Raw genomic sequence first — 25519 nt, forward strand, 5'->3', positions numbered from 1 at the left:
AACCCAGTCTGATATTGATTTGTGAACAAAGTACATTATTCTTAGCCAAAACAAAAAAACCTCCAAAAAATGGCATATTCAAAAAGCAGAAACATAGAAGTGTTTATGTAAAAGTACAAAAATCTTTAACACATTTAGACAATAGACAACATAACATTTATAAAAAGTGCAAGTAAGGACATACAGTAGTGGCGTTCAGCAACATATAAAATTTTAATCCCATATTACAATACATAATTATTTGTACTGGTAAAATGTACCATGTAACTTCTTCACCGTTTTTGTGACACAATGCCTCTATTAGAAAAGTAACCAACTATCTACCATAAAGAGATGCAGTCTTTAATATATACAATGCCTACAAGTAGTATTCAACCCCCTGCAGATTTAGCAGGTTTAATAAAATGCAAATAAGTTAGAGCCTTCAAACTTCAAACAAGAGCAGGATTTATTAACAGATGCATAAATCTTACAAACCAAAAAGTATAAATTTTAAACATAAAAGTGTGGGTCAATTATTATTCAACCCCTAGGTTTAATATTTTGTGGAATAACCTTTGTTTGCAATTACAGCTAATAATCGTCTTTTATAAGACCTGATCAGGCCGGCACAGGTCTCTGGAGTTATCTTGGCCCACTCCTCCATGCAGATCTTCTCCAAGTTATCTAGGTTCTTTGAGTGTCTCATGTGGACTTTAATCTTGAGCTCCTTCCACAAGTTTTCAATTGGGTTAAGGTCAGGAGACTGACTAGGCCACTGCAACACCTTGATTTTTTGCCTCTTGAACCAGGCCTTGGTTTTCTTGGCTGTGTGCTTTGGGTCGTTGTCTTGTTGGAAGATGAAATGACGACCCATCTTAAGATCCTTGATGGAGGAGCGGAGGTTCTTGGCCAAAATCTCCAGGTAGGCCGTGCTATCCATCTTCCCATGGATACGGACCAGATGGCCAGGCCCCTTGGCTGAGAAACAGCCCCACAGCATGATGCTGCCACCACCATGCTTAACTGTAGGGATGGTATTCTTGGGGTCGTATGCAATGCCATACAGTCTCCAAACGTCACGTGTGTGGTTGGCACCAAAGATCTCGATGTTGGTCTCATCAGACCAGAGGAACCTTGAACCAGTCAGTCTCAGAGTCCTCCAAGTGATCATGAGTAAACTGTAGACGAGCCTTGACATGATGCTTTGAAAGTAAAGGTACCTTACGGGCTCGTCTGGAACGGAGACCATTGCGGTGGAGTACGTTACTTATGGTATTGACTGAAACCAATGTCCCCACTGCCATGAGATCTTCCCGGAGCTCCTTCCTTGTTTTCCTTGGGTTAGCCTTGACTCTTCGGACAAGCCTGGCCTCGGCATGGGAGGAAACTTTCAAAGGCTGTCCAGGCCGTGGAAGGCTAACAGTAGTTCCATAAGCCTTCCACTTCCGGATGATGCTCCCAACAGTGGAGACAGGTAGGCCCAACTCCTTGGAAAGGATTTTGTACCCCTTGCCAGCCTTGTGACCCTCCACGATCTTGTCTCTGATGGCCTTGGAATGCTCCTTTGTCTTTCCCATGTTGACCATGTATGAGTGCTGTTCACAAGTTTGGGGAGGGTCTTAAATAGTCAGAAAAGGCTGTAAAAAAGATAATTAATCCAAACATGTGAAGCTCATTGTTCTTTGTGCCTGAACTACTTCTTAATATTTTAGGGGAACCAAACAGAATTCTGGTGGGTTGAGGGGTTGAATAATAAATGACCCTCTGAAAAGACTTTTCACAATTTAAAAAAAATAAACAAAGAAATAACATTCTTTTTTGCTGCAGTGCATTTCACACTTCCAGGCTGATCTACAGTCCAAATATCACAATGCCAAGTTAATTCCAAATGTGTAAACCTGCTAAATCTGCAGGGGGTTGAATACTACTTGTAGGCACTGTAAGAATCAATAGAATTATAGAGGCATCTTAACACAATTGGGTAGAAAAGGTAACACACAAAAATGTCATGTAGAACCATCATGTGTACACATAAGAGTATAGACATGTATCATCTTACCAATTGCTTAGGGCACGCCACACAGATCTTTGAACAACCCCGATGCACTTTTTTTCCGATAAAACGCCATGCTTTCTCAAAGGGAAGTGTTGTAGTACTTCCCAAACAGGACCTTTGGTATCCCAGATAACTGATCAATTGTTAGTCACGTGATCGGATTGCTAACAGGGTTGTATACTAGCAGCGCATGTGCCCATGGCCAGCCGCACCACAACCTCGTGACCCGGCCAGGCGTCTAAGTGCACGCGAGCAGGAGCAAGGCAGTTGCCATAGTACCGAGTTGGGTGCCAAGGATGCTGAGTTGCCGAATGATGCGGGGTGAAGGCGGGGACCAAGAGGGCGCATGCGCCCTACAACCAGAGCAAACATCAGTACAGTTCCACCGTCATTTACTCATAACTAGGGTTGAGCGCAACGGGTCGGCCATTTTCAGAAGTCGCCGACTTTTGGCAAAGTCGGGTTTCATGAAACCCGACCCGACCCCTGTGTGGGGTCGGCCATGAAGTCGGCGATCTTCTGAATCTGGTATCGGAATTTTGATCCTGAGTTCCGATATGTTTGCAATATCGGAAATCGGTATCGGAATCCATATTTAAGTGTAAAATAAAGAATTAAAATAAAAAATATTGCTATACTCACTCTCGGACGCGCCCTGGTACTAACCGGGAACCTTCCTTCCCGAGGGTGAGTATATGCCTAATAGGAATATACTCACCCTCGGACGCGCCCTGCTTCTTTCCGGCAACCTTCCTTCCTAAGAATCAGCGCTTGCAGGACCTTGCGGTGACGTCACGGCTTGTGATTGGTCGCGCGAGCGGTCACATGGGCGGTCGCGCAACCAATAACAAGCCGCGACGTCACCGCAAAATCCTGCAAGCGCTGATTCGAAGGAAGGAAGGTTCCCGGTTAGGAACAAGGCCGTGTCCGAGGGTGAGTATAGCAATATTTTTTATTTTAATTCTTTATTTTACACTTAAATATGGATCGCAGGGCCTGAAGGAGAGTTTCCCCTTCTTCAGACCCTGGGAACTATTGGAAACCCAATGCACTGCATTGCGTTTCGAGTTTCGGCCGACCCCGACCCAAACTTTTTTATAGGATCGGCCGACTTCACTTGACCCGACTTTTGAAAAAGTCGGGTTTCGTGAAACCCGACCCGATCCTATAAAAGTAAAAGTCGCTCAACCCTACTCATAACAATTCACAGAGAAAGGAGAAGGATTTCATGTAAGTGGACCATATCCCATTCAAGTGATACTCATCAACATTCCTTTTGGTCCATTATTGTTTGACCCTCATATCCACATTTCTGTATAGAACCATAAATTCAGGTAATAGATCTTCATAACAAATTACTGTATATATGGCTTGTCTTATCCCATATCATGAGACAAAAAGTGGGATCAGAAGGTTTAGTTATGGGTACCAATTATGGTGCAGAAGACTGTAAATAAGAAGTGACCAGTGTTACAGCTAGGGGGAAGCTGTGTGTGCGCTTGAAGATTCGCTTGGAGGCATAAATGTGATGAAATGTGATGAAACAGTGACTGGCAGTGTTGTGAATGGCTGATATGTGTCGCAGAGGGAGTCTGCGTGGTAAGTCTGATGCAATGTTGTTGTTCTGGGACCTGTAGTCCCTCAAGAGTTTGTATAGTTATGAAGGGAGACTTACTAGGCTAGTTATGTGAGATGGGCAGGACAAACTAGTCACACATCCACACTCCCATCCAGGGAGTGGTTAAAAGGTATATAATGTGACCAGGGTGTGGGTCACATGTTCCTGTGTATGGATCCGTTTGTTCCTGTGTATGGATCCGTTTGTTCCTGTGTTTGGATCTGAATGGTCCAAGTGCAAGGCCCTGGAAGCCTGTGTTGGAAATCCTGGGAATTCCTGAATAGCACATGGTTGGGCTGACACTGAGTAGCCTGTGTGCTGTAGGTCCTGGACGGTCAGTGTTGGAGGCTCCTGGGAGTGGAGTCGTCCTGGAAGCACTGTGAGACCGTCGACCTGGATGGTCCTGTTGTGGACCTTGGACTGACGTGGAGTCAACCTGTGGAGCAGGAGCCCTCTCTAGAGGTAACCCCTGGAGCGGGGAAAGAACTGTGTGCGCTAACATAGAGCAGTTGCTGAACTGCGTAGTCATCTGGTGTCTGGAGAGAGATACCAGTGTGACCACAGAAGGCTATGTAAAGCCGTATGTGATATTCTGATATGGTGATATAATGAACTGTTCGAGATATGGTTTATGCTGTATTTAATAAACTGAATGGACTTTTATGTGTGAAAAACCGTGCCTCCATGCGTTAATCCCGTGGCAAGCGAGTGACCCCCCAAGACACGTAGTGGGTGAAACGCTATAATATATATAGTATATATATATATATATAATATTATACTCACTAATATTTGTTTTGTGTGTGTAAACTTTACATTTGAACACGGTATGTAATGATATTATGGTCTTCAGTGGAGAATGTAAAAGAAGAGGTTGGACTGGGAAATTACATCACAATTCCTTTTTTTTTGTTAAATAATATATCTTTATTTAGCTTACAAAAGCGCATACAAATCCGTGTGGATTTTCAACTGTGTTTTCTGCCAAGAGAGGAAGAATCCGTGCACATTTTTACAACAGCAAAACTGCAACGTGTGCACATACCCTTAGAGTATGTGTGCACGTCAGGATTTCTGGCAGAAATTTTCCTGACAAAAACCTGACATTTCTGCCAGAAATCCGCATGCGTTTTTTTCGCGTTTTTTCGCAGCTTAGATGCCCCAAAAACAAACCTCTCCCAGGTTAGCAGTCTGATCACGTGACTACCACGTTATCGGTTACCTGGGATACAAAAGGTCCTGTTTTGGAAGTACTACAACACCTCCCCTTGAGAAAGCATGGCTTATTAGTGGGCAAAATGCGCGTTGGGGTTGTTCAAAGATCTGTGTGGCGTGGCCTAAGCAATTGGTAAGATGATACATGTCCATACTCATGTGTACATATGATGGTTCTACATGAAATTTTTGCCTTACATTTTTTGCCTGATTGTGTTATTATGCCTCTATAATTCTATTGACTCTTGTATATTACAGACTGCATCTATTTTTGGTGGATAGGTGGTTACTTTTCTATTAGAGGCATTGTGTCTCAAAAATGGCACAGAAGTTTCATGGTACATTTTACCAGTACAAATAATTATGTATTGTAATATGGGATTAAAAATGTATATACTGCTGAATGCCACTACTGTGTGTCCTTTACTTGCACATTTTTTTATAAATTTTATGCTGTCAATTCTCTAAATGTGTTAATAAACATTTTTTTGCAATTTTACATAAACACTATGTTTCTCCTTTTTGAATATGCTAGTTCTTGGTTGCAGTACTCTCCCGTGAGTAGTTGAAAATGACACTGATCCCTGCCCTATATTATGGAGGCTGAGCTATGATTCAGATTATAATTTGCAAGCCTTAACCTTTTGTAAGGAGTGGTTAGCAATTCTGACTTAGGCCGGGGTCACACTTGCGGGTGCAATGCGAGAAACTCGTGCGAGTATCTTGCATCAATACTCGGCACTCAGGACCAGAGCGTTCAGCTGCATAGAAATACATGCAGCCACAAACTCCGTTCCCGAGTGCCGGTGGCAGGGCCGGGTATTCATGTGAGAGACTCGCACGAGTTTCTCGCATTGCACTCGCAAGTGTGACCCCGGCCTCAGAGTAAGTTCACATTAGACATTTTTCATTTTTTCAGGGGTTTTTGTTTTGCAGCAAAACCTGATCTCTTGGCAGGAAAGAAGTTGCATGGAAAAAAAGCAGGTTTTGTGTGTTTTTTCTTGCATTTCTCCCAGTGTTATTTATGCGGGTTTTTTTCTGCAGTTTTGGCATGCTAGATTTGTCTCTTGTGTATGCTGATAAAATTTTGTGTTGGGAGAAAAAGTCCTATTCTATACAGGGCCGGACTGGCCATCTGGCAATTCTGGCAAATGCCAGAAGGGCCTCTCTGGTCATGGGCTGCCTTGTCTGCTTCGTTGTTAACAGAATCAGTGCTCTTAAGATACTCATACTGTTAAGAGTTGTGATGGAGCACAAAGTCGCTGACTCCATCACTTACCCCAGCAGGCCACGGGTATCATTAGAAATATTGATCTTGTAGAAAATCTTCCTTTCCTCCATCCAGGGTAATATTAGTGATATTTCCCATCTGGTTCATGGGGACGGGGACAACATGGGCCTGTGTGATTTCAAATGCCAGGGCTGAATTTCAATCCCAGTCCGTACCTGATTCTATAGAATCAGGTTTTGGCACAAAAATGCAGAAAAACATGACACCTGCGTTTTTTGAGTGTTTTTTCACCACCCATTCAAGTTAATGGGTGAAAAACGCTCTATGTAAAAAAAAAAGCATGCAAAGCACAAAATACCGATGACAAGAAAAACAGTGTGTGTATGACGTTTCTGAAATCTCATAGGCTTTTCTGGTACTGTAAAATGCAGCTGAAAAATATAATTAAAAAAAACGCTGCAAAAATGCCTAGTGTGAACTTAGCCTATACATGAGAGATGGCAGCTATTTTCACACCATCTGCATTTGCATCAATGAGAAACTTGCTGTGCTGAATATCTGGTGATACCTATTACAATATGGGAGACGTCTTCCCATAGACGCGCTGTGTGGTATTTTCAGCCACATGTATATACCCTGTCTGCTCTGTATCTGCTCCTACGCCTCTGGCCATGAACAGACCAAATAAAAGCCGCGGATAAACTTGAGTTTGCTGCGGAATAAAACCTGTTGTAAAGGAAATAGACACACACATTATCGGGGACACGGAGGAACAGATAAGATTTGACTTTAAATCACTCATTAGTATAAAATGTGCTGGGTATGAAAGTGCAATGAGATGCAGTCACCGTGTCCGCCGTACATTCCCTGTCCCTGGCTTTTATAAAATCGTTCAGTCAACCAAAAGCACAGAAGTAAATAGACAAAAAACCTGGAGGTCACTAGGTATTACATCTGATATGGAAAAAATGACATATCTCTTGCAATAAAAGCTGCCATGGTCAGTAGATAAGATAGTGCTAAAAACAGTTTGTAATAAATCAGTCGCATAAATAACTGCTGGTGTATATACCGTATTATACTGTTAAGGCCTAGCAGAACACTGCCATTGATTAACATTGATTTAAAGGGGTTGTCCACTGTTCAGACAGCCCCTTCTTAATTATGATATAATATAAAAGCATCTTATATGCGTCATTCCAGCAATGTCAGTGGCAGGTCTACATGATATGTCAGGTGAGCCCTGGAGCCAATCGGCAGCTGCTAATGAGCCGCTTCACGCTCACTTCTTCGGACAAAACTGACAACGGGAAGAACTGAGAGCTGCTCTGGTTCCTCAGATATGGTGATAGGAAACAAATTAAATGAGAGTGAAACATCTCACTGGTGGCTACTGATTTTCTGCAGGGCTTGCATGACATAACAATGTCACGTGAGCCCTGGGAAACCTGGAACAGTGCCAGCAACAGAGGTGGATATAAACTGTTTTTATTCTACGAGGGGAAATAATGTAATTGCGAGGGGGTTGCTTGAGCAGTGGGCAACCCCTTTTAAGCTGGCCATAAACATACAAATATTCAAAACTATAGGCTCTGATCAACAGTAATCTGACCGTCACTCCAAACACTTATCATACATGCTACAAAATTTATCTTAAATTGTACAATTTGCACGACTATAATCTGAGAAAAAATGCACGTGAGTCACAGGAATAGCCTTATATTTTCAGGGATTAGAACACATCAGTTAAGAATACTAGCCGACATCCACAGAAGATCTGTGGTCAGTTCTCCAAGATGTTTGGAACAACCTCCCTGCTGAGATACTTCAAAAACTATGTGCAAGTGTACCAAGAAGAATTGCTGATTTAATATTGTTTTGGTGGCAAATGGTGGTCGCACCAAATATTGATGTGATTTAGATTTTTGTGTTGCCCCCTTATTTTGCACTTTGTTAATTACCGTAATAATAAATTATTAACACTTTCATTTTTTAAGGCATTCTTACTCTGCGGCATTTTCCCAACACCTGCCTAACACTTTTGCATAGAACTTTGCATCAGAACAATTATGCCACAGCAGAAACTATAATGACCACATACATGAGGGAGAGACATATGGACATCCCTATAAATAAAATTCCTTCTGCTAGCTCCTAATGAAAAAGTCTGAATCCTGTCTGACTTGTTTTGAAGCACGTGCAGTCCAATGATGGCAACAGATTTATGGCACCAATCTTCCCCCCTCTCATAACTGACGTCATTACTTTTAGCACTTGCTGAGGTAAGGAAGTTATTAAGAGGCTTTTTCCTGCTGGTTGTTTAAGATTCTGCAGGAAATTAGGAGGATACGGAATGATAAGTACAGAATTATGCTACACAAGTATCTTGCGTGCGATGTAATGCTACACTTTAGGGCTCATTCACACTGGCACGGAGCCTTACTGCACCTTTAGTACTGAGCCATATGGCCTCTGTAGAGGGAGAAGAGAAACCAAATGAATGCTTGTCCGGGCAATATCCTCCCTCCATGGAGGATTTTAATACTCAACTTGATTTTATTTGTATTTTCTTAAAATGTATCTAAATAAACATCATAGAACAAAGCGGACGCTAATATTTATTGGTGTCCGGATGGATTCAGGTGTATATCCTCCGTGCATAGTCATCCAGGGCTCCCTGGACCTAGAAGCAGTGCTTCTTAGTGGAGGACAACGCCACATGTACCGACTCCGGGGAACATCTGGGTGCTCTTAGGATGTTATGAGCAGAGTGGCTTCTGTCGAGTCTGTCCGCTGGTTAATCTTTTTTGAGTTAACAGAAACATAATAGAACCCTGGTGCAAAAATCCAGGAAGAAAAAAAAAAAAGAAATGGCTCAAAAACCATCATTCTCTTATTGAATGGTCTGAACTCATGGACAGCCGTGTGGAAGAGTAATTGCAAAGTGAAAAAAGAGCTATTTCATCAAGAAAAATTTAAATGTGACAACTTTGTAATTGTTTTGCTTGCTGATTATTACCACTGCCAAATCACAGAATTTATTGTATTCTAATTTAGCTTGATTAAAAAGTGCACCCAGACTCATTAATAGATGGTTGACACACACATCCAACTCGGCTAATTTACATATTTATATCGAGTACTTGCACTGACTATACAGTACATGTCTTTTGAGCAGGATTTCTAGGTTTGTCTTTTTATCCATATGACAAGACTGATTAAAGGGTCGGTAGTGACTTTAGGATTGCTACTTCCAATAGGTGGTGCTAGAGTTCAAAAACTCATCCTCTCTGAAGAGGCAATTTGCATAGGGAATTAAGCTATTTATGAGTAATCAAAAATAGATGGAGTAGTAAAAATTACATCTCAGTCATCAGCAGCTCGCTGACAGTTTCCATATTGAAATGAGGTGTGTTAGGAGTCGAGTTCCCGTCGCTGCACAGGGGGAATCTCAAGCCATGTCTGCTGCAGCCTCCCATACTACATCAGCCGCAGTGGAGCCTGCTCAGCGGAGACGTCGGTCCCAGTGTCTCGCTCAGCCTGATACTGTGCAAAGGGTTACTGCTGCCTTTCCAGGTTCTGCTTTTGTAGCCAGCACTGGTCAGCGGCGTGCAGGCTTTTCTGGGATTAAGTACTACTTTGCACACACTGAGCATGCCCACTCATGCTCTCATTGGAGGTCGGGGGTCACACGCTCAGTCCCTGTAGCAGCGCCTATTGGACCACTTGGAAGGTCCTTGTCTTCTACAGCTATAAAAGGTTTCCATGGCCGCACGGCCATCGGCTAGTATCAAACTAATGTCTATGAGCTCAGTGCCAGTGTAGTCATGTCTGCATGTGGTTAGGGTTTGGCTGAAATAAGCCCCTAGAATACCGGCACCTCCGGTGAGGAGCTTGTATGTGTGTATTCAGGGCCTTGGCTGAAATAAGCCGCTAGAATACCGGCACCTCCAGTGAGGAGTTGTTTGCCTGTTTCTCTGACTACATGACCACAGTTTTGCTCTGTTTGGTAGCTGTGTAACTCTGTGAGGTTATCAGGGCACAGCATCTTGTTCCTAGCGACTCTGTGGAGTTAACAGAGTTCGCTTATACCGCCATATAGCGCCGCCATTTGCCAGCAGCAGGATCCTCTCCTGCACGGTGGACCCCGGGTTGCGAACGCACCTATTAATACATATATATATATATATATATATATATATATATATATATATATACTCGGCGCGTTCCACCAACCCTAACAAGGTGTTTCCTACAGTATACTGCACAGAGTAAAAACAAATTGAGAATGGCAAAGTATTTTTAACAATAGAATTAATCAACATTTAGTTTACCCAATTTCTACCATTATTCTGAAATCAAATATTGTATCAAGATAGTTATGTTTCAGCATAAATTATTGTTTGCTGCAGACTAACCCCTGCACTATCCAGCCATTCAACTGTGAATATACATAGTAGTTGATGCATTATATACAATAATAAGCATTATTCCAACACCCCCACTCAACAACTACTTATCCTGTTAGTCCCATAGTGGTTCTGAATTCTTCAAATTTGGCTTTTGGAAGTGGCTTTGTCATATCAGCTATCATCTGATGATTCTTGCAATAAACTAAATTATGGCATGTTCTCTCAAATCACATTGATCTTCTTACTGCATGCAAGTTTAATGCATTCTTGGTTGTTTTCATAAATCCCCATTAGTTGAGTTGATGGTTTACCAAGATTATCTAATAATTGGTTTAACCAAGTGTCATCTTAACTTTTGAGGGCTGCAGACACATACTCTGCTGATGTAGATGACAAGGCTACAGACACCAGTTTTCTGCTAAACCAAAAAGTTAAACATTCTTCAAGCTTGAACAATCATCTTGTTATCTACATTAAAGACATCTGTCTTACATGGTCACCTTTATAAAAGACTCCTGTCCACAGACTCAATTAATCAGCCAGGCTCTAACCTCTACAACATGGGCAAGACCAAAGAGCCTTATAAGAATGTCAGGGAGCTTTATAATGATTTCAAGCCAAAACCATGTCAAAAAAAGATAAAAAATGATCATCTTTAGAGCCTTCCCTTTGATTTGTACGTTGTATTATAAGTATGGAGCATATGGTTTGCGCAGTTAAAAAATACTCAAAAGCCTGAACATATGAACAGCAGCTCATTTTTACTTAGAAATGTATGCTCCATTCTTTTGAGTGTTTCGTTAGCTCTTTTCGCGAGGGATTTGGAGTGGACCTGCTCCCAATTTGCCTGAAAACTGCATATGTGCTCATACCCTTATAGTGCTGCTTTTATCTGAGAAATTCCTATTTGCATTTAACTAACATAATACATGAATAAGTGACCCCGTCATCATACATTGTTCAAAGGGATAATAGCTTCTTTTTTTTCCTCAAGGAGGACTTTGTACTAATTGCTTTAAATGACAATTTCAAAGTACATTGTTATAGCTATTACTGTTCTCCACTACTGATTGAAATTGATGTCTACCACTCATTCTCTCTCTCTCAGCTACCGGAATCGAAAAATGATTGTTTTACCCTATTTAGCAGAATAATGTGTATTTACTTTTCTTCCTTGGTTTATATTTTCCTTACATGAAATATACATAATCATTTTGCGCATAGTGTGCGGTTATTACATTTATGAAGCGCTTTAGAGAAGAGAAATAATATAAGTGAAAGTCAATCATGCTGTGCGAATACAGACAAATTACATACACACTTATATATATATACAAACATTATGGACTTAGTCATAATATTCAAGGACAATACCTGAACATGTATATTGTGCAAGCAAACTATTACCGCAGACCATCATTTCTATAATTTCAGAGAACATACACTATTTTATTACATTAAGCTGTGAAACTGCCGCTTAGTCTTAAACCCTTATTAAGTAAGATTAAGCAAGAACATTTTCCATTTAAGTATGATTATTGTATATCACACCATGCTCGGGAACGCCGGTCTTTTCCCTTTATAATGGCTTATTGTGAGAAGAACTAGAAAACATGCAAAAGCATTTCTAGAAAGTATAGAAATAAAATAATAGAATAATCAAATTTTTGCTTACACTATTGGAGTTTCCAGTAGGTGGCGCTAAAGTTCTAGTTCTCTTCCTCTCTGAAGAGACAATTTGCATATTTAATTTCCCAGAGGACCATGCATGGCTTTTAAGTCTCCTCTTTCTGACATGCCATGCCTGACTTGTCACTCTCCGTACAGAGAAATGTCACCCCTTAAATCCCACAATTGTATCTGTTACACAGGAATCTTAATCCATTGTTATCATTTGCTATGTTTACAGTGTTGTGAAAATACAGGGTGGGCCATTTATATGGATACACCTAAATAAAATGGGAATGGTTGGTGATATCAACTTCCTGTTTGTGGCACATTAGCATATGGGAGGGGGGAAATTTTTCAAGTTGGGTGGTGACCATGGTGGCAATTTTGGATCCAACTTTATTTTTTCCAATGGGAAGAGGGTCATGTGACACATCAAACTTATTGTTAATTTCACAAGAGAAACAATGGTGTGTTTGGTTTTAATGTAGCTTAATTATTTCATGAGCTATTTACAAGTTTATGACCACTTATAAAATGTGTTCAAAGTGCTGCCCATTGTGTTAGATTGTCAATACAACCATCTTCTCCCACTCTTGATACACTGATAGCAACACCGCAGAAGAAATGCTAGTGGCATTAAAAGTTTCCATTGATGAAGAATGGCCCCACTATTTTTGTACCCCATATACCACACCATATCATCAATTATGGGTGTCAGGTCTGAGCATTCCTACATGAACAGTTTCCTGGAAGGTGGATTGGTCATCGTGGGCCAGTTGAATGGCCAAAAAGGTCTCGAAATTTAACCCCCTTAGACTTTTATCTTTGGGGTCATCTAAAGGCAATTGTCTATGCTACGAAGATATGAGATGTGCAGCATCTGAAACAACGCATACTGGAAGCCTGTGCTAGCATTTCTTCTGCGGTGTTGCTATCAGTGTGTCAACAGTGGAAGAAGAGGGTTGCATTGACAATCCAACACAATGGGCAGCACTTTGAGCACATTTTATAAGTGGTCATAAACTTGTAAATAACTCATGAAAGAATAAAGTTACGTTAAAACCAAGCACACCATTGTTTTTCTTGTAAAATTCTCAATAAGTTTGATGTGTCACATGACCCTCTTCCCGTTGAAAAAAATAAAGTTGTATCCAAAATGGCCGACTTTAAAATGGCTGCTATGGTCACCACCCATCTTGAAAAGTTCCCCCCTCAAATATACTAATGTGACACAAACAGGAAGTTAATATCACCAACCATTCCCATTTTATTTAGGTTTATCCATATAAATGGCCCACCCTGTATATTTCACCTCACCATTTCTTCCATATTAGCTGATTTGTCACATTTAAAGGGAGTCTGTCACTCCCAACATGCTAATTAAACTACTTTTACAGGTATGTAGCTTACCAAGCCTCTATAAAAATCCCATAATGTAGATTTTAGTGGTTTAGTTGCAAAATATATATATATATATATATATATATATATATATATATAATGCAAATGACAAATAGCAAAGGGCTCCATGCACTGTTTTGCCCCCTCAGTTTGCATATTGAGCTCTTTGTCATATTTTGTTTTGCCAGCACTCAAGCGAGCATTATCTGAAGTCAGTCAGCAGCTCTGCCCTTTTCAGTGGCAAGGCAAGCATTCAGCCATGCTCCCCTAGTGTTGTTACAAGCTTTCATCACTGGCTCTTGTCTGCGGCTCCTGATTGGTAAGGTACTACAGACAAGAGCCAGCCATGAGAGCCCATATTTTTAACACTATAAGATGCACCAGACCATAACACACACCTACATTTTAGAGGAGGAAGAGAGAAGATAACTGAAGCAAAAAAATATGGTCATGATGCACTGTTATGTGGGAGGAGAATCTGCTGCTGACACTGCTACAGGGGTAATGTCCTCCAATTCTGTACTAATATCCCCCATCCTGGTATATATATGTCCCCAATCCAAGTATACATGGCCCCCTCATCTCCATCCTGGTATATCTGGACCCCTCATTCCCATCCTCATATGCATATTCCCTTCATCCCCATCCCGGTATGCATGGCCCCATCATAAAAACATTAAAAAAATAAGCCAATCTACCTACCTTCCCTGTGCTCCCTCGCAGCATTATGTTCTGATACCAGCAGCTGATTTCAGCTTGAAAGCTGTAACATCATGCGTTGCTTACAAGCTGAGGACAGCTTCCAGAAAACTCACGGCTCCCCACGTCCAGGACTATGGGCGTGAGGAGCAGTGAATATTCATCTAATCTAATAGCAGGCACACTGTTAGCCGCAGCCACTGGCTTCCTACAGCTGCTGGGCGATTACCTGTGTACGCAACTAAAGGTAATGAATTTTCACTGCTCTCCACTCCCATGAGCGTGGGAAGCAGTGAATATTCATCCCATTTAGTAGCGAGCCCACGGGATAGCCCAGCTGCTGCAGTAGCCAGCTGTTGCGGTTAACAGTGCAGTGTGCCAGCTATTAAAGAGAAATTAATATTCACTGATATCCATGCCCATAGTCCATCCCAACTCTCAGAGGCGGGCCAGTGCATAGAGGTGGGAGGCACTATGGATGTGAAGAGCAGTTAATATTCATTTCTCTTTAACAGCGGGCATAGGCTTTAGCTGCAGCAGCCGGCTCCTGCCTCCTGTGACCAGCTCCTCTGCCGCTGCCGCTCCTCCGCCCCCCTATCCACAGTCACAGCAGGTACATCTGTGCATCTTATAGTCTGAAAAATAACATACATTTTGTATTTCTGTGTGATGCACTTCTCCTTGTTACTGAATAAATTGAAGTGTTAAAAATATTTAGTTTCCACTTTATCATCCGTTGCATATAATTAACTTGTCTATCGATCATGTGATTTTCAGAATTCCATAACTTTTCCAAGTTGGTGTTGCAGTTTCAATTTTGATGAATATATTTGGCACTTCATCAAGCTAATCTACCCTTCAAGTATCTAAAGAAAGCGGCTTAATGTGCTACTGTTTGGGGTCTGTTAGCTGCTTGAAATAGAGAGAGGATTGATGCACAAGGGATCGACTTCAAACTAAATTTTAAATTTTACAGGAAAAATTTGCAATTTGAACACTTTGCAATTCGATTTGCAAATATTAAAGAAAAATGCCAAGCTCAAAGAATGGGCTAATGATGTCAGGCTCAACTGTGCCGCCTCCCCATCATGTTTTGCAGCTATCACATCAAATAATCTATCACAGTCAAACAGGGAGGACTATCACATGTAGTATAAAAGATGAGCTGCCAATGCAGTGTCATTTTACATCCTAGGTATCAGATCGCTGTCCGTGGTTAACACTCTAATGAATAGGAGAGAAAAAATATTTTGGCATACTAGAAAATCCCTCATGAAAACTGCTGGTAAAAACTGACACCAAATACTAATGAATAATGGTCCATTTTTTTTCACGTACAAGAAAAAAAAACGGATGTCTAAAATACAGATAACACTGCATTCACAAATCCATGCCATGTGTCATGGTCCATGACTCATGGACCGATTGCAGGTCTCCAGACACAAACTCGACAGCCTCATGAAGTTGTCAAGTTAAAGACAGAAGACCCACGGACAGTCCAGGCACCGTGGTCTGTACCTGGACTGCGAAACTAATATGTGAACCTGTCTAACACCGACCAATTATTATTATGGAAATTGTGAATGTGCTTTATATGAGGCATATTTAGGCTTATTGCTTGGGGCAACAAAAGCCATAAAATTAAACCTTCTTTTGGATCGATTCACCAAAGTTTTCAAGCCAGAAAAGTTGCAAAATTTAGGCACAACGCAGAGGTGCACCTAAATTTTGTGACATGTGGTATCTTTATGGTGATTTCTCCCAGCTCCACCAAAATGGGTGGATCTGTGAGGGATGGGATGCAGCAGAGATATGATGCCATAGCTCATCTAATTCATGAAGATCTGTTGTGTTGCCTTGTCCAGAAATCTCACTCTAGTACCTGACGGGAGTGAGATTTCTGGTGCAGTACACTGAAGTAAGATTTGTGGTGAGACATACAGAGATGCACCCCACTTGTCAGACACTCCAGATTCATGAAGAGGCATGCACCTTTTCATGAATCAGAAGAATCTGACTCAGCATGCCCTCTCGAGCCCTTTGTGTCTTCCAGTTTTGACAACTGTCCAGAAATTCCAGGACAGTACATAAAAATATCGTGCTTTTTTGCCCTGTCCTTTAAAAAAAATTGTAAGTCGTCTGTGATTTTTTTTTTAAGGAACGAATACAGATTATTCTGACTGTAATTATCAAAATGTTACAGTTTACAAATAATGCAGCTGATGTCTTTATATCAGAATTTTGGGTTGTAGACAAGTGTCTACTGATAATCATAAGGATTTATTCTGGTTTTTCAATGTGTCAGTAAGGAATATTGTCAGTCTGTGATTTTATTGTTAAACGGTCCAGAAAAAATAAAAAGCTAGTAACAAAGTTGGTAACACTGTTGTCTACAAGATATGTAGGTCCACGTGTTCCCATGATTACAAATTACATGACAAATGTTGTGTAGTTTGATCTTGTAGTCATCCCATATTCATTTTGCCCCCTCATAATTGCTAACTCACATTCAACTGGCTAGCAAGTAGTAGAAAAGAAATGAATGACATCAAGTGATGCTGAGTCACCTCTCACGGCCAAGCCATGAGATAGGACAGGTAAGGAGTCCAAGGTCAGAAACCAGGAGGGTACTTCATAAACAGAAACAAGAGACAAAGGCGTAGTCAGGTAACGTCCTGAGGTCAGAATACCAAGAGAAGAGGTTAAACAGATGGATGGTCAGAGAAAGGTCCAAGGTCAGCCAAAAAAGATCAACAAACAGAACGCAAGGCACAGTGAAAACAAATCACGCAGTAGCTGAATGTACTTAAGTAGCTTGGCAATCACCTGGGACAGTTAACACCTGAAGACAGGGTCTTTCAGTCTCAGGTTGGACGGCCAAGCTGTCAATCAACACACCGACAGCTCAGTACGCCCCTGAACCAGACTGGATGACTGAGCTGTCAGTCAAAGTACCAACAGCTTCAGCACGCTCCTGTACCAGATTGGATGACTGTACAGTCAGTAACTGTATCCCGACACCCTGAGGGGTGGAACCGTGACAGATTATGACTGTGTAAGAAGGTGGTGCTGTTATGGACAGTAAGGAACATGCTGTCATTTTAAAACGCTGCACCCCCTTGTCTGGCGTGATGGAATGTTCTGTTTCTCCCCTGCAATAATCATTGTAATGAACTACTCTGCAGAGTGCAGGTGTGGAGCTGGAGCAGTGTGTGTGAGCTGAGGCTGCTGCAGAGAGGACTTTTTGTGCTGATAGCTGAAAGAGAGAATAACTGTGTCCTGATATAGCTGCAAGAGAGCCACGAAGATACCGAGAAAGGGATTTACAGTTTCCAGAAGCATCCCTAGGATCCAGAAGCAAGGAGAAGACCACGATTCACAGAGCTGACAGAAAGCCGTGCGCACCACCGTATTAGACTGCTGGGGGACCCCCTGGGACTGGACCTGATTCTCCAACATCACCGTGAGTTTGTTCCTGTTAGGTGCACCTGTTAGGGCCTAGTGTAGGCTTCAATAGTCAGTACACGGGAGCCGTGTGGCCTGCTTAGTAAAGGCCAGGGAGGTTATACGTAGAGTAGCATCATCACTTGTTTATTGTTTACATTTGCTTGTTAGACATATTTTGAGTCTGCAATAGTTGTAGCACCTTGCTATTTTACGGAAAAGATAAAGTTTATTACTCTTGTAAATTGTCTTGTGCCATCGTATACCCCTGTTTGCATCTTCCTCATTCCCTTTATTCCTTGCCTTCCAATAAATCTACCCTTTGTTGTTTGCACCTCATCTTGTGTACAGTAGTCTTCCTGCACCGTGGTGGTCCCCCGGCCATCGCTTCAACTGCAGGCCAGGTAACTGAAAGCTTGCTTCTTGCCTGTGACTATTTGGACTGACTGGTAGGTTGGAATATAAACTGCAGCATATTGTATAAGCTAGCTTCTGATTATTTTTGATCAATTGGTGTAATAAATATGGCAGTGAAAATTGATAGAGCCTTTACGATTAATATTTTAAATTACAGTCCACGCCAGCATATGGGTGTGTACAAAAAACGCAATTTTGTCAGATTAGGAATAATTGCTGCAGTTTATCTGCTTGCATAATGTGCTTTACTATTTCATCTACATATAATAGTCATGAACACGTTTGTAGCTGTTTTCTGTTGTTGGGTAACCTGCACTCTCATTTTAGCTTTTAAACCTTCTGTAAAGTTCACATCCTCTCATTTGCTACAGTTTTTTTCCAGATCCATGAAATCCCAAGCTCATGGTTACTTATCTGGGCTCACTTCCTGTTGTTCTTACTATTTGTATGATCTGACTTCCTCAAAGAGCACTCTTATTTTATGGCTTGGGATAAATGCCAAATTATAAGTATTTTCTGCAATATTTTTTCCAGTAAACCAACATTTAGAGAATCCAGGAGAAAAAAAAATAAGCCCTCTCTTCTCACTAGTATGATTTTCAGAGAGTACTAAGTAGTCGGCTGTTACTAATGAAATGCACATTATTCAAAAGTTGTAAAACCTGAGGCCTCCATTTTTTCACAGATACAACACCTACATATTGCAACGTATATTGCTATTCATTTGTCCATATTTTTCCACAAACTCTGTGTCCATGAGAAACTTATCAAGACATGTCCATTTTTTTCAAGTATCATGTATGAAAATGGCCAATACAAGTACCGTATATGGTTCAGTGAAAAAAACACACATCTATGTGCTGCATGTATTTAGAATTGCAAAGGATAGGAGAGGCTTTGCAATGTATTTATTTATCCATCCATGAAGAACACGAATGACCACACTGATGGTAAAAACAGACATGCTGACCAAGCACTAATGGTTAAAACGAACACAAGTACATTGACGACACATGGATCCAAAACAATGATGACATCTGTACCATTTTCACATACATGTTTAAACACAGGTGTGTGAATGAAGCCTTACAAGGTAATTCCCAGGTCCCCTGACTCTCATCCATTTTTACTGTGGTATGGAGGCAGATTATGTTATTCCAATAAGGAGGTAAATGTAGCTTATTAGCGCTGCAATCTTTGAAGAAATATTAGCATACTACTCAAGCCCATTCGCTCAACTAAAGAAAAGGCAACTCTCCATACCATAGAGAACCATACAGATCATAAGACATGTACGTCGCATTTAAATCAAGAAGTCTTTGTGCTTGAGGCACCTTTTTAACTATAATTGCATGCTGTTAAACTGTTATAAATAAAGCGTTGATGTTTATATTGCTTTTGAAGAAGGTAGTTTCATCTCGAAATAGCCTCATGCAAATGAGGCAGTCCAACAAAGTATCTCTTCCACTTTAACAGTCCTGCATTGGATCTTTTAGGTAATTATATTTTCTTGGGCATGATTGACAGTTTTTATACAATGCTTATTATGGTAGTGTAAGGGTGATGAACAATGAATGTCGCATTCGTACACCTTCCCCTGAAGAGACGTTCAAACATGTCTCGACCGAAATCTGATTACAGGTCCCTTCTACACGTTCCCAAAGTTGGTGCATACTGGTCACTTGGTTATGTATATAGCTTTTCCTTCAACTCAAGTGTTCAATTAGGTTGAGGTGTGGGACTATGGGGCCTAATACATAGTAACATAGTAACATAGTTAGTAAGGCCGAAAAAAGACATTTGTCCATCCAGTTCAGCCTATATTCCATCATAATAAATCCCCAGATCTACGTCCTTCTACAGAACCTAATTGTATGATACAATATTGTTCTGCTCCAGGAAGACATCCAGGCCTCTCTTGAACCCCTCGACTGAGTTCGCCATCACCACCTCCTCAGGCAAGCAATTCCAGATTCTCACTGCCCTAACAGTAAAGAATCCTCTTCTATGTTGGTGGAAAAACCTTCTCTCCTCCAGACGCAAAGAATGCCCCCTTGTGCCCGTCACCTTCCTTGGTATAAACAGATCCTCAGCGAGATATTTGTATTGTCCCCTTATATACTTATACATGGTTATTAGATCGCCCCTCAGTCGTCTTTTTTCTAGACTAAATAATCCTAATTTCGCTAATCTATCTGGGTATTGTAGTTCTCCCATCCCCTTTATTAATTTTGTTGCCCTCCTTTGTACTCTCTCTAGTTCCATTATATCCTTCCTGAGCACCGGTGCCCAAAACTGGACACAGTACTCCATGTGCGGTCTAACTAGGGATTTGTACAGAGGCAGTATAATGCTCTCATCATGTGTATCCAGACCTCTTTTAATGCACCCCATGATCCTGTTTGCCTTGGCAGCTGCTGCCTGGCACTGGCTGCTCCAGGTAAGTTTATCATTAACTAGGATCCCCAAGTCCTTCTCCCTGTCAGATTTACCCAGTGGTTTCCCATTCAGTGTGTAATGGTGACATTGATTCCTTCTTCCCATGTGTATAACCTTACATTTATCATTGTTAAACCTCATCTGCCACCTTTCAGCCCAAGTTTCCAACTTATCCAGATCCATCTGTAGCAGAATACTATCTTCTCTTGTATTAACTGCTTTACATAGTTTTGTATCATCTGCAAATATCGATATTTTACTGTGTAAACCTTCTACCAGATCATTAATGAATATGTTGAAGAGAACAGGTCCCAATACTGACCCCTGCGGTACCCCACTGGTCACAGCGACCCAGTTAGAGACTATACCATTTATAACCACCCTCTGCTTTCTATCACTAAGCCAGTTACTAACCCATTTACACACAATTTCCCCCAGACCAAGCATTCTCATTTTGTGTACCAACCTCTTGTGCGGCACGGTATCAAACGCTTTGGAAAAATCGAGATATACCACGTCCAATGACTCACCGTGGTCCAGCCTATAGCTTACCTCTTCATAAAAACTGATTAGATTGGTTTGACAGGAGCGATTTCTCATTAACCCATGCTGATATGGAGTTAAACAGTTATTCTCATTGAGATAATCCAGAATAACATCCCTCAGAAACCCTTCAAATATTTTACCAACAATAGAGGTAAGACTTACTGGCCTATAATTTCCAGGTTCACTTTTAGAGCCCTTTTTGAATATTGGCACCACATTTGCTATGCGCCAATCCTGCGGAACAGACCCTGTCGCTATAGAGTCCCTAAAAATAAGAAATAATGGTTTATCTATTACATTACTTAGTTCTCTTCACCTTCACTTCATTATTATTGAAACATTTCCTATCCAATCCCAAAGTATGCTTTGAGTCATTGTCCTGCTGGAACATTATGTCATTCTTTTCATACCAATAATACTCAAGTGTACAAAGTAACTCATCTTGTAGGATGCTCACATATAGCTCAGCAGTGAGACCACCATTGATCCTGGTCAAGTATACAATGCTTTTGGCTGTGAAACAACTCCATATCATGAGGCTTCCTCCACCAACCTTGACAGTTCCTTCAATTTCTCGATTCATTACCCCGATTTTCACTTGTTTCTTCCAGACCGATTTGCACCCATGAGACTCTAGTCTATTGACTTTTGTCTCATCGCTCCAAGTTACCCGTTTCCAATCTTCTACTGTCCACTTTTTGTACTTTTTTGCAAACTCGAGCTGCCGCTTCTTCTGATGATACTGGAGTCGAGGCTTCTTCATCTTTTTTCGGGCCACCATTACAAACTTCTGTAACATACCTCGCACAGTGCTTGCATGGATGTCTGTGATCTCACTCTTATGAAGCATATGAGCGATGTCCACTGCCATGTTTTTCATACCAGAAATTATAGACCTTGTGATGAGCTGACTTGTTGATTCCGATTTTTGCCTGGATGTCCACCTCTTGGTTTTTCACTGGATGGGCAGACTTCATTTTGTATTCTTATAACTGTGATAGCACTCACATGAAGCAGTTTGTCAACTTTCTTGGCCGACAGACCACTATCGAAAACCTGGATGTTGCTGTTTCTCTTTTCTTGGGAAATATTCTTCATGGCTGCTCCCTGATTTGAATCGGTGACTTTTCGCTTGTGAATTAACCTAATAACACACTGAGCTATTAGGGAATGTGAGAACAGGTTGTAATTTATAGCATACAGGAGGAAAAACATTTGCCACCATCAGGAGAAAAACAGTAACAATGCAGTGACATAACAAGAATCTGCAGAACCAATCATATGTGAAATACTTGCAAGTCAAGTTTATGTATGACATAGCTAAAATAATTGTCTATAAAACAATGGCATTCTCACGTTTGAAGCAGCAGTAGATGGTGAGATATGGAGCCTGAAAGTCAAAAGTTCACAACTTTGTTACCCTTTTGCTCATCAGTGTAATTAGGCTAGGTTCACATTGCGTTAAAGCAGCCCGCTCAACACATACGTTAAATGGGCCTCGTTAACGCAAGTGCCGACATGCCATCGCGCTAGCGCAGATAGAGCTAGCGGATGCTCTAGCTGCGCTAGCGGTGACGGACTAGGAAACACTGCAGCCTGCGTCCCAGGGTCCATCACTCATTGACGGCACATCGCTAGCGCACGCCCATTTTGGGTGTCCGCTAGCGATGCGCCCGAAATAGTGCTTAATAGCAGCGTTAACGGACTGCGTTACACCCGCGTTATGCCGCAGTGTAACACAGTCCATCTAACGGACTGCTTATAATGTAATGTGAACCCAGCTAACGTCTTCTGTGTTTATTAGTGAGGTATCCCATGCCCCCTACCATTCTCTGTGGTGATTGCCTGGATAATGTGTAAGTATAGCGTGGAGCCTGTCAAAGAACGATCTCCTCATGAATTCAGACAAGTCATGAGTCCACTGTATATATGGATCTATCCTCCCGGGTTTCGTCACCAACCTTATTAGCTAAACTGCACACATTTTTTTTTGCAATTGTGGCTCCTAGGAGTATCGACTGATAGTTGCATTATGCTTCCCTTAAGGAGGGTAGAATATCCAGCTGCTAAATCTACTTTAATCAAATTACTATTGTTTTTTTTAATCAAATTCTCCAATGTCTTTTTTATTTACAGACACTTTAATGATACCCTCAAACCTAGACAGTGGTACTTGTCCTTTGGGTCAGTTTCCATGTGGAAATCTGTCTGTGTGCTTACCTCAACTGTTACACTGCAATGGACATAAAGACTGCGCGAATGGAGCTGACGAGGAAAATTGTGGTAAGAAGGAGATTTGTTTTTGTGTGTGTAGGTATAGGTGGAGCATATCATTTCAGAAAGAACATTGGCTCTTTCTCTTACCAATCACTAATCTTACAATCCTGGTTGCCTGAGATATCACATTCTGTAAAATCCACAATTTTTTTAGCTGTATTGCTGATATATAGATTATCCTGCTTCCAAAATGACCACCACAGTGAGAAGTGTAAACCACATTTTGCCTTTGCTATTCCATAGCACAGGAAATGCAGGGGAGTTGTGATTTAGATTTACTAAATCTTGGAAGCAGTACAAATTGGACACTAATGTGAGCAGTGGAGGCAGCAGAAGGAAAACGGAGGGCATCTGATGGAGTGACTATACGTGAAAATCGTTAAGTATTTTTTCAGCCTCAGGATGGAGGGTTGTTTCTAAACTACAGTATACATATGTAAAATTATCTACCATTCGAGATGGGTTATCTTAGTTTGACACAGACATATCACATTCAGGATTAGCAGAGAAGGAAAAAAGCACACAGAGGAGTGTGGGAAGCAAGGACTTGGAATCAAGGAATCAGAATGATCATGTATCTTGTTCACACAAATTAAAAATTGAGTTTAATTGAGTAGAGGCGCTGCATTTAGGAAGTGAACCACTTTCTGCCTAAGGCCACAATAAACATAAATGTATATAAACATTTAAATAATAGAAATGTGCGGGTTTGATCTCCATCATGCCCACTAGACAGTAAGATTCTGCCTATAATAAAAAGCTGTTCAAATAGAAATTATTGTATCACCATAATGAATGCAATTTAGTTCATGCCAGATTCTTCAGACTTTATAGCAAACATTTATAGAGCAGGAGTTTCATATTATAAGATGGCCGCCAGATAGGTTCTTGTGGGGAGATATGTGTCATCCCGCTTGATAGCTGCAGTGATGTGAGCTCGGAAGCATGCTCCAGCACATATAGTGCTGAGACAGTAATTAGGACAGTCCAGGACCCAAATTTACAAGCAGTCATAAGAGATTGGTGGGAATGACTGCTCACATATCCCTACCCCAGGGGCGTGGTGTGGCAGATAAAATGTCTGGACCTGGAGATGTGTTGATCTCCTGTGTGTTGGTCTGTGCTATGGCCCAAATAACCATACCCTATCCTAAGCGGGAGGACCTGCTATATGTTGTATGGGCTTTATACTTTGTGTTTAAACTTTGTGCCGGAAAAGGCTGTTCTTTTGTTTACTATCCTGCGTGATTTATGAAGTTTAAATGAACTTGCCTGTACATTTCAGCAATACAGCTTCCTGCGCCTACTTCAACCGCAGTAGAGTGAGTACAAACTCTTACAATATATGCTAAAAAAATAGAAAATCAAAAGAATCTGACAGAGAAGTAAAATGCATTCATTATGGTGATAAAAATGATTGTATTTTAACAGTTTTTATTATATATGCCATCCTGGTAATGAAAATCAGAATTTTGATGTCTACTGGGGGTGATGGATATCAAACCCGTGCCATTTCTATTATTTAAACTCTTTCGGACATTGAGCCTACTAGTAGGCCCACGTCGGACTCCCTCCCTTTGATGTTGTCTCTGTCGGTGAGCCCACATCCTTCCTGGCACATGTCAGCTGTTTTGAACAGCTGACATGTGCCCAGAACAGCAGCGTGTGTAATCACAAACCACCCGTGGCTCTTAGTCCGTTAAATGCTGATAGCGGCATTTAACATGCATTTCCGGCAATCACGCCGGAAATCCATCTATCGGTGACCCCGTCACATGTTCGCGGGTCATCGATGGGTTGGCATGACAACCAGAGGTCTGCTGGAGACCTCTATGGTTGTCATCTGGCCGACTGCTATGAGCGCCACCTGGTGGTCGGCGCTCATAGCAAGTGAGGTATTCTGCTACATACAGACGATCTGATCATCGCCTGCATATAGCAGAGCCGATCGGGTTATGGCAGCTTCTAGTCTCCCATGGAGACTATTGAAGCATGCCAAGAGAGAAAAAAAAGTTCTTAAAATATAAAAAAATATAAAAGTTCAAATCACCCCCTTTTGCTCCATGCAAAATAAAACAATAAAAAAATCAATATTTGGTATTGCCGCTTTC

The 25519-nt window shown here is 41.3% G+C and overlaps 1 protein-coding gene across 1 annotated transcript in view; it reads left to right on the forward strand.

The window, feature by feature from the left end:
- The window catches only part of LOC138662147 (relaxin receptor 1-like), a 405515-nt gene that overhangs the window by 180088 nt on the left and 199908 nt on the right, over positions 1-25519 (forward strand). The window contains exon 2 of the mRNA XM_069747334.1: positions 23268-23414. Coding sequence (XP_069603435.1) covers positions 23268-23414 — 147 coding nt within the window. The remainder of the gene's footprint in view (positions 1-23267; positions 23415-25519) is intronic.

This window comes from Ranitomeya imitator, chromosome 2, assembly GCF_032444005.1.
Source record: "Ranitomeya imitator isolate aRanImi1 chromosome 2, aRanImi1.pri, whole genome shotgun sequence".
In the NCBI taxonomy this organism is placed as follows: domain Eukaryota; kingdom Metazoa; phylum Chordata; class Amphibia; order Anura; family Dendrobatidae; genus Ranitomeya; species Ranitomeya imitator.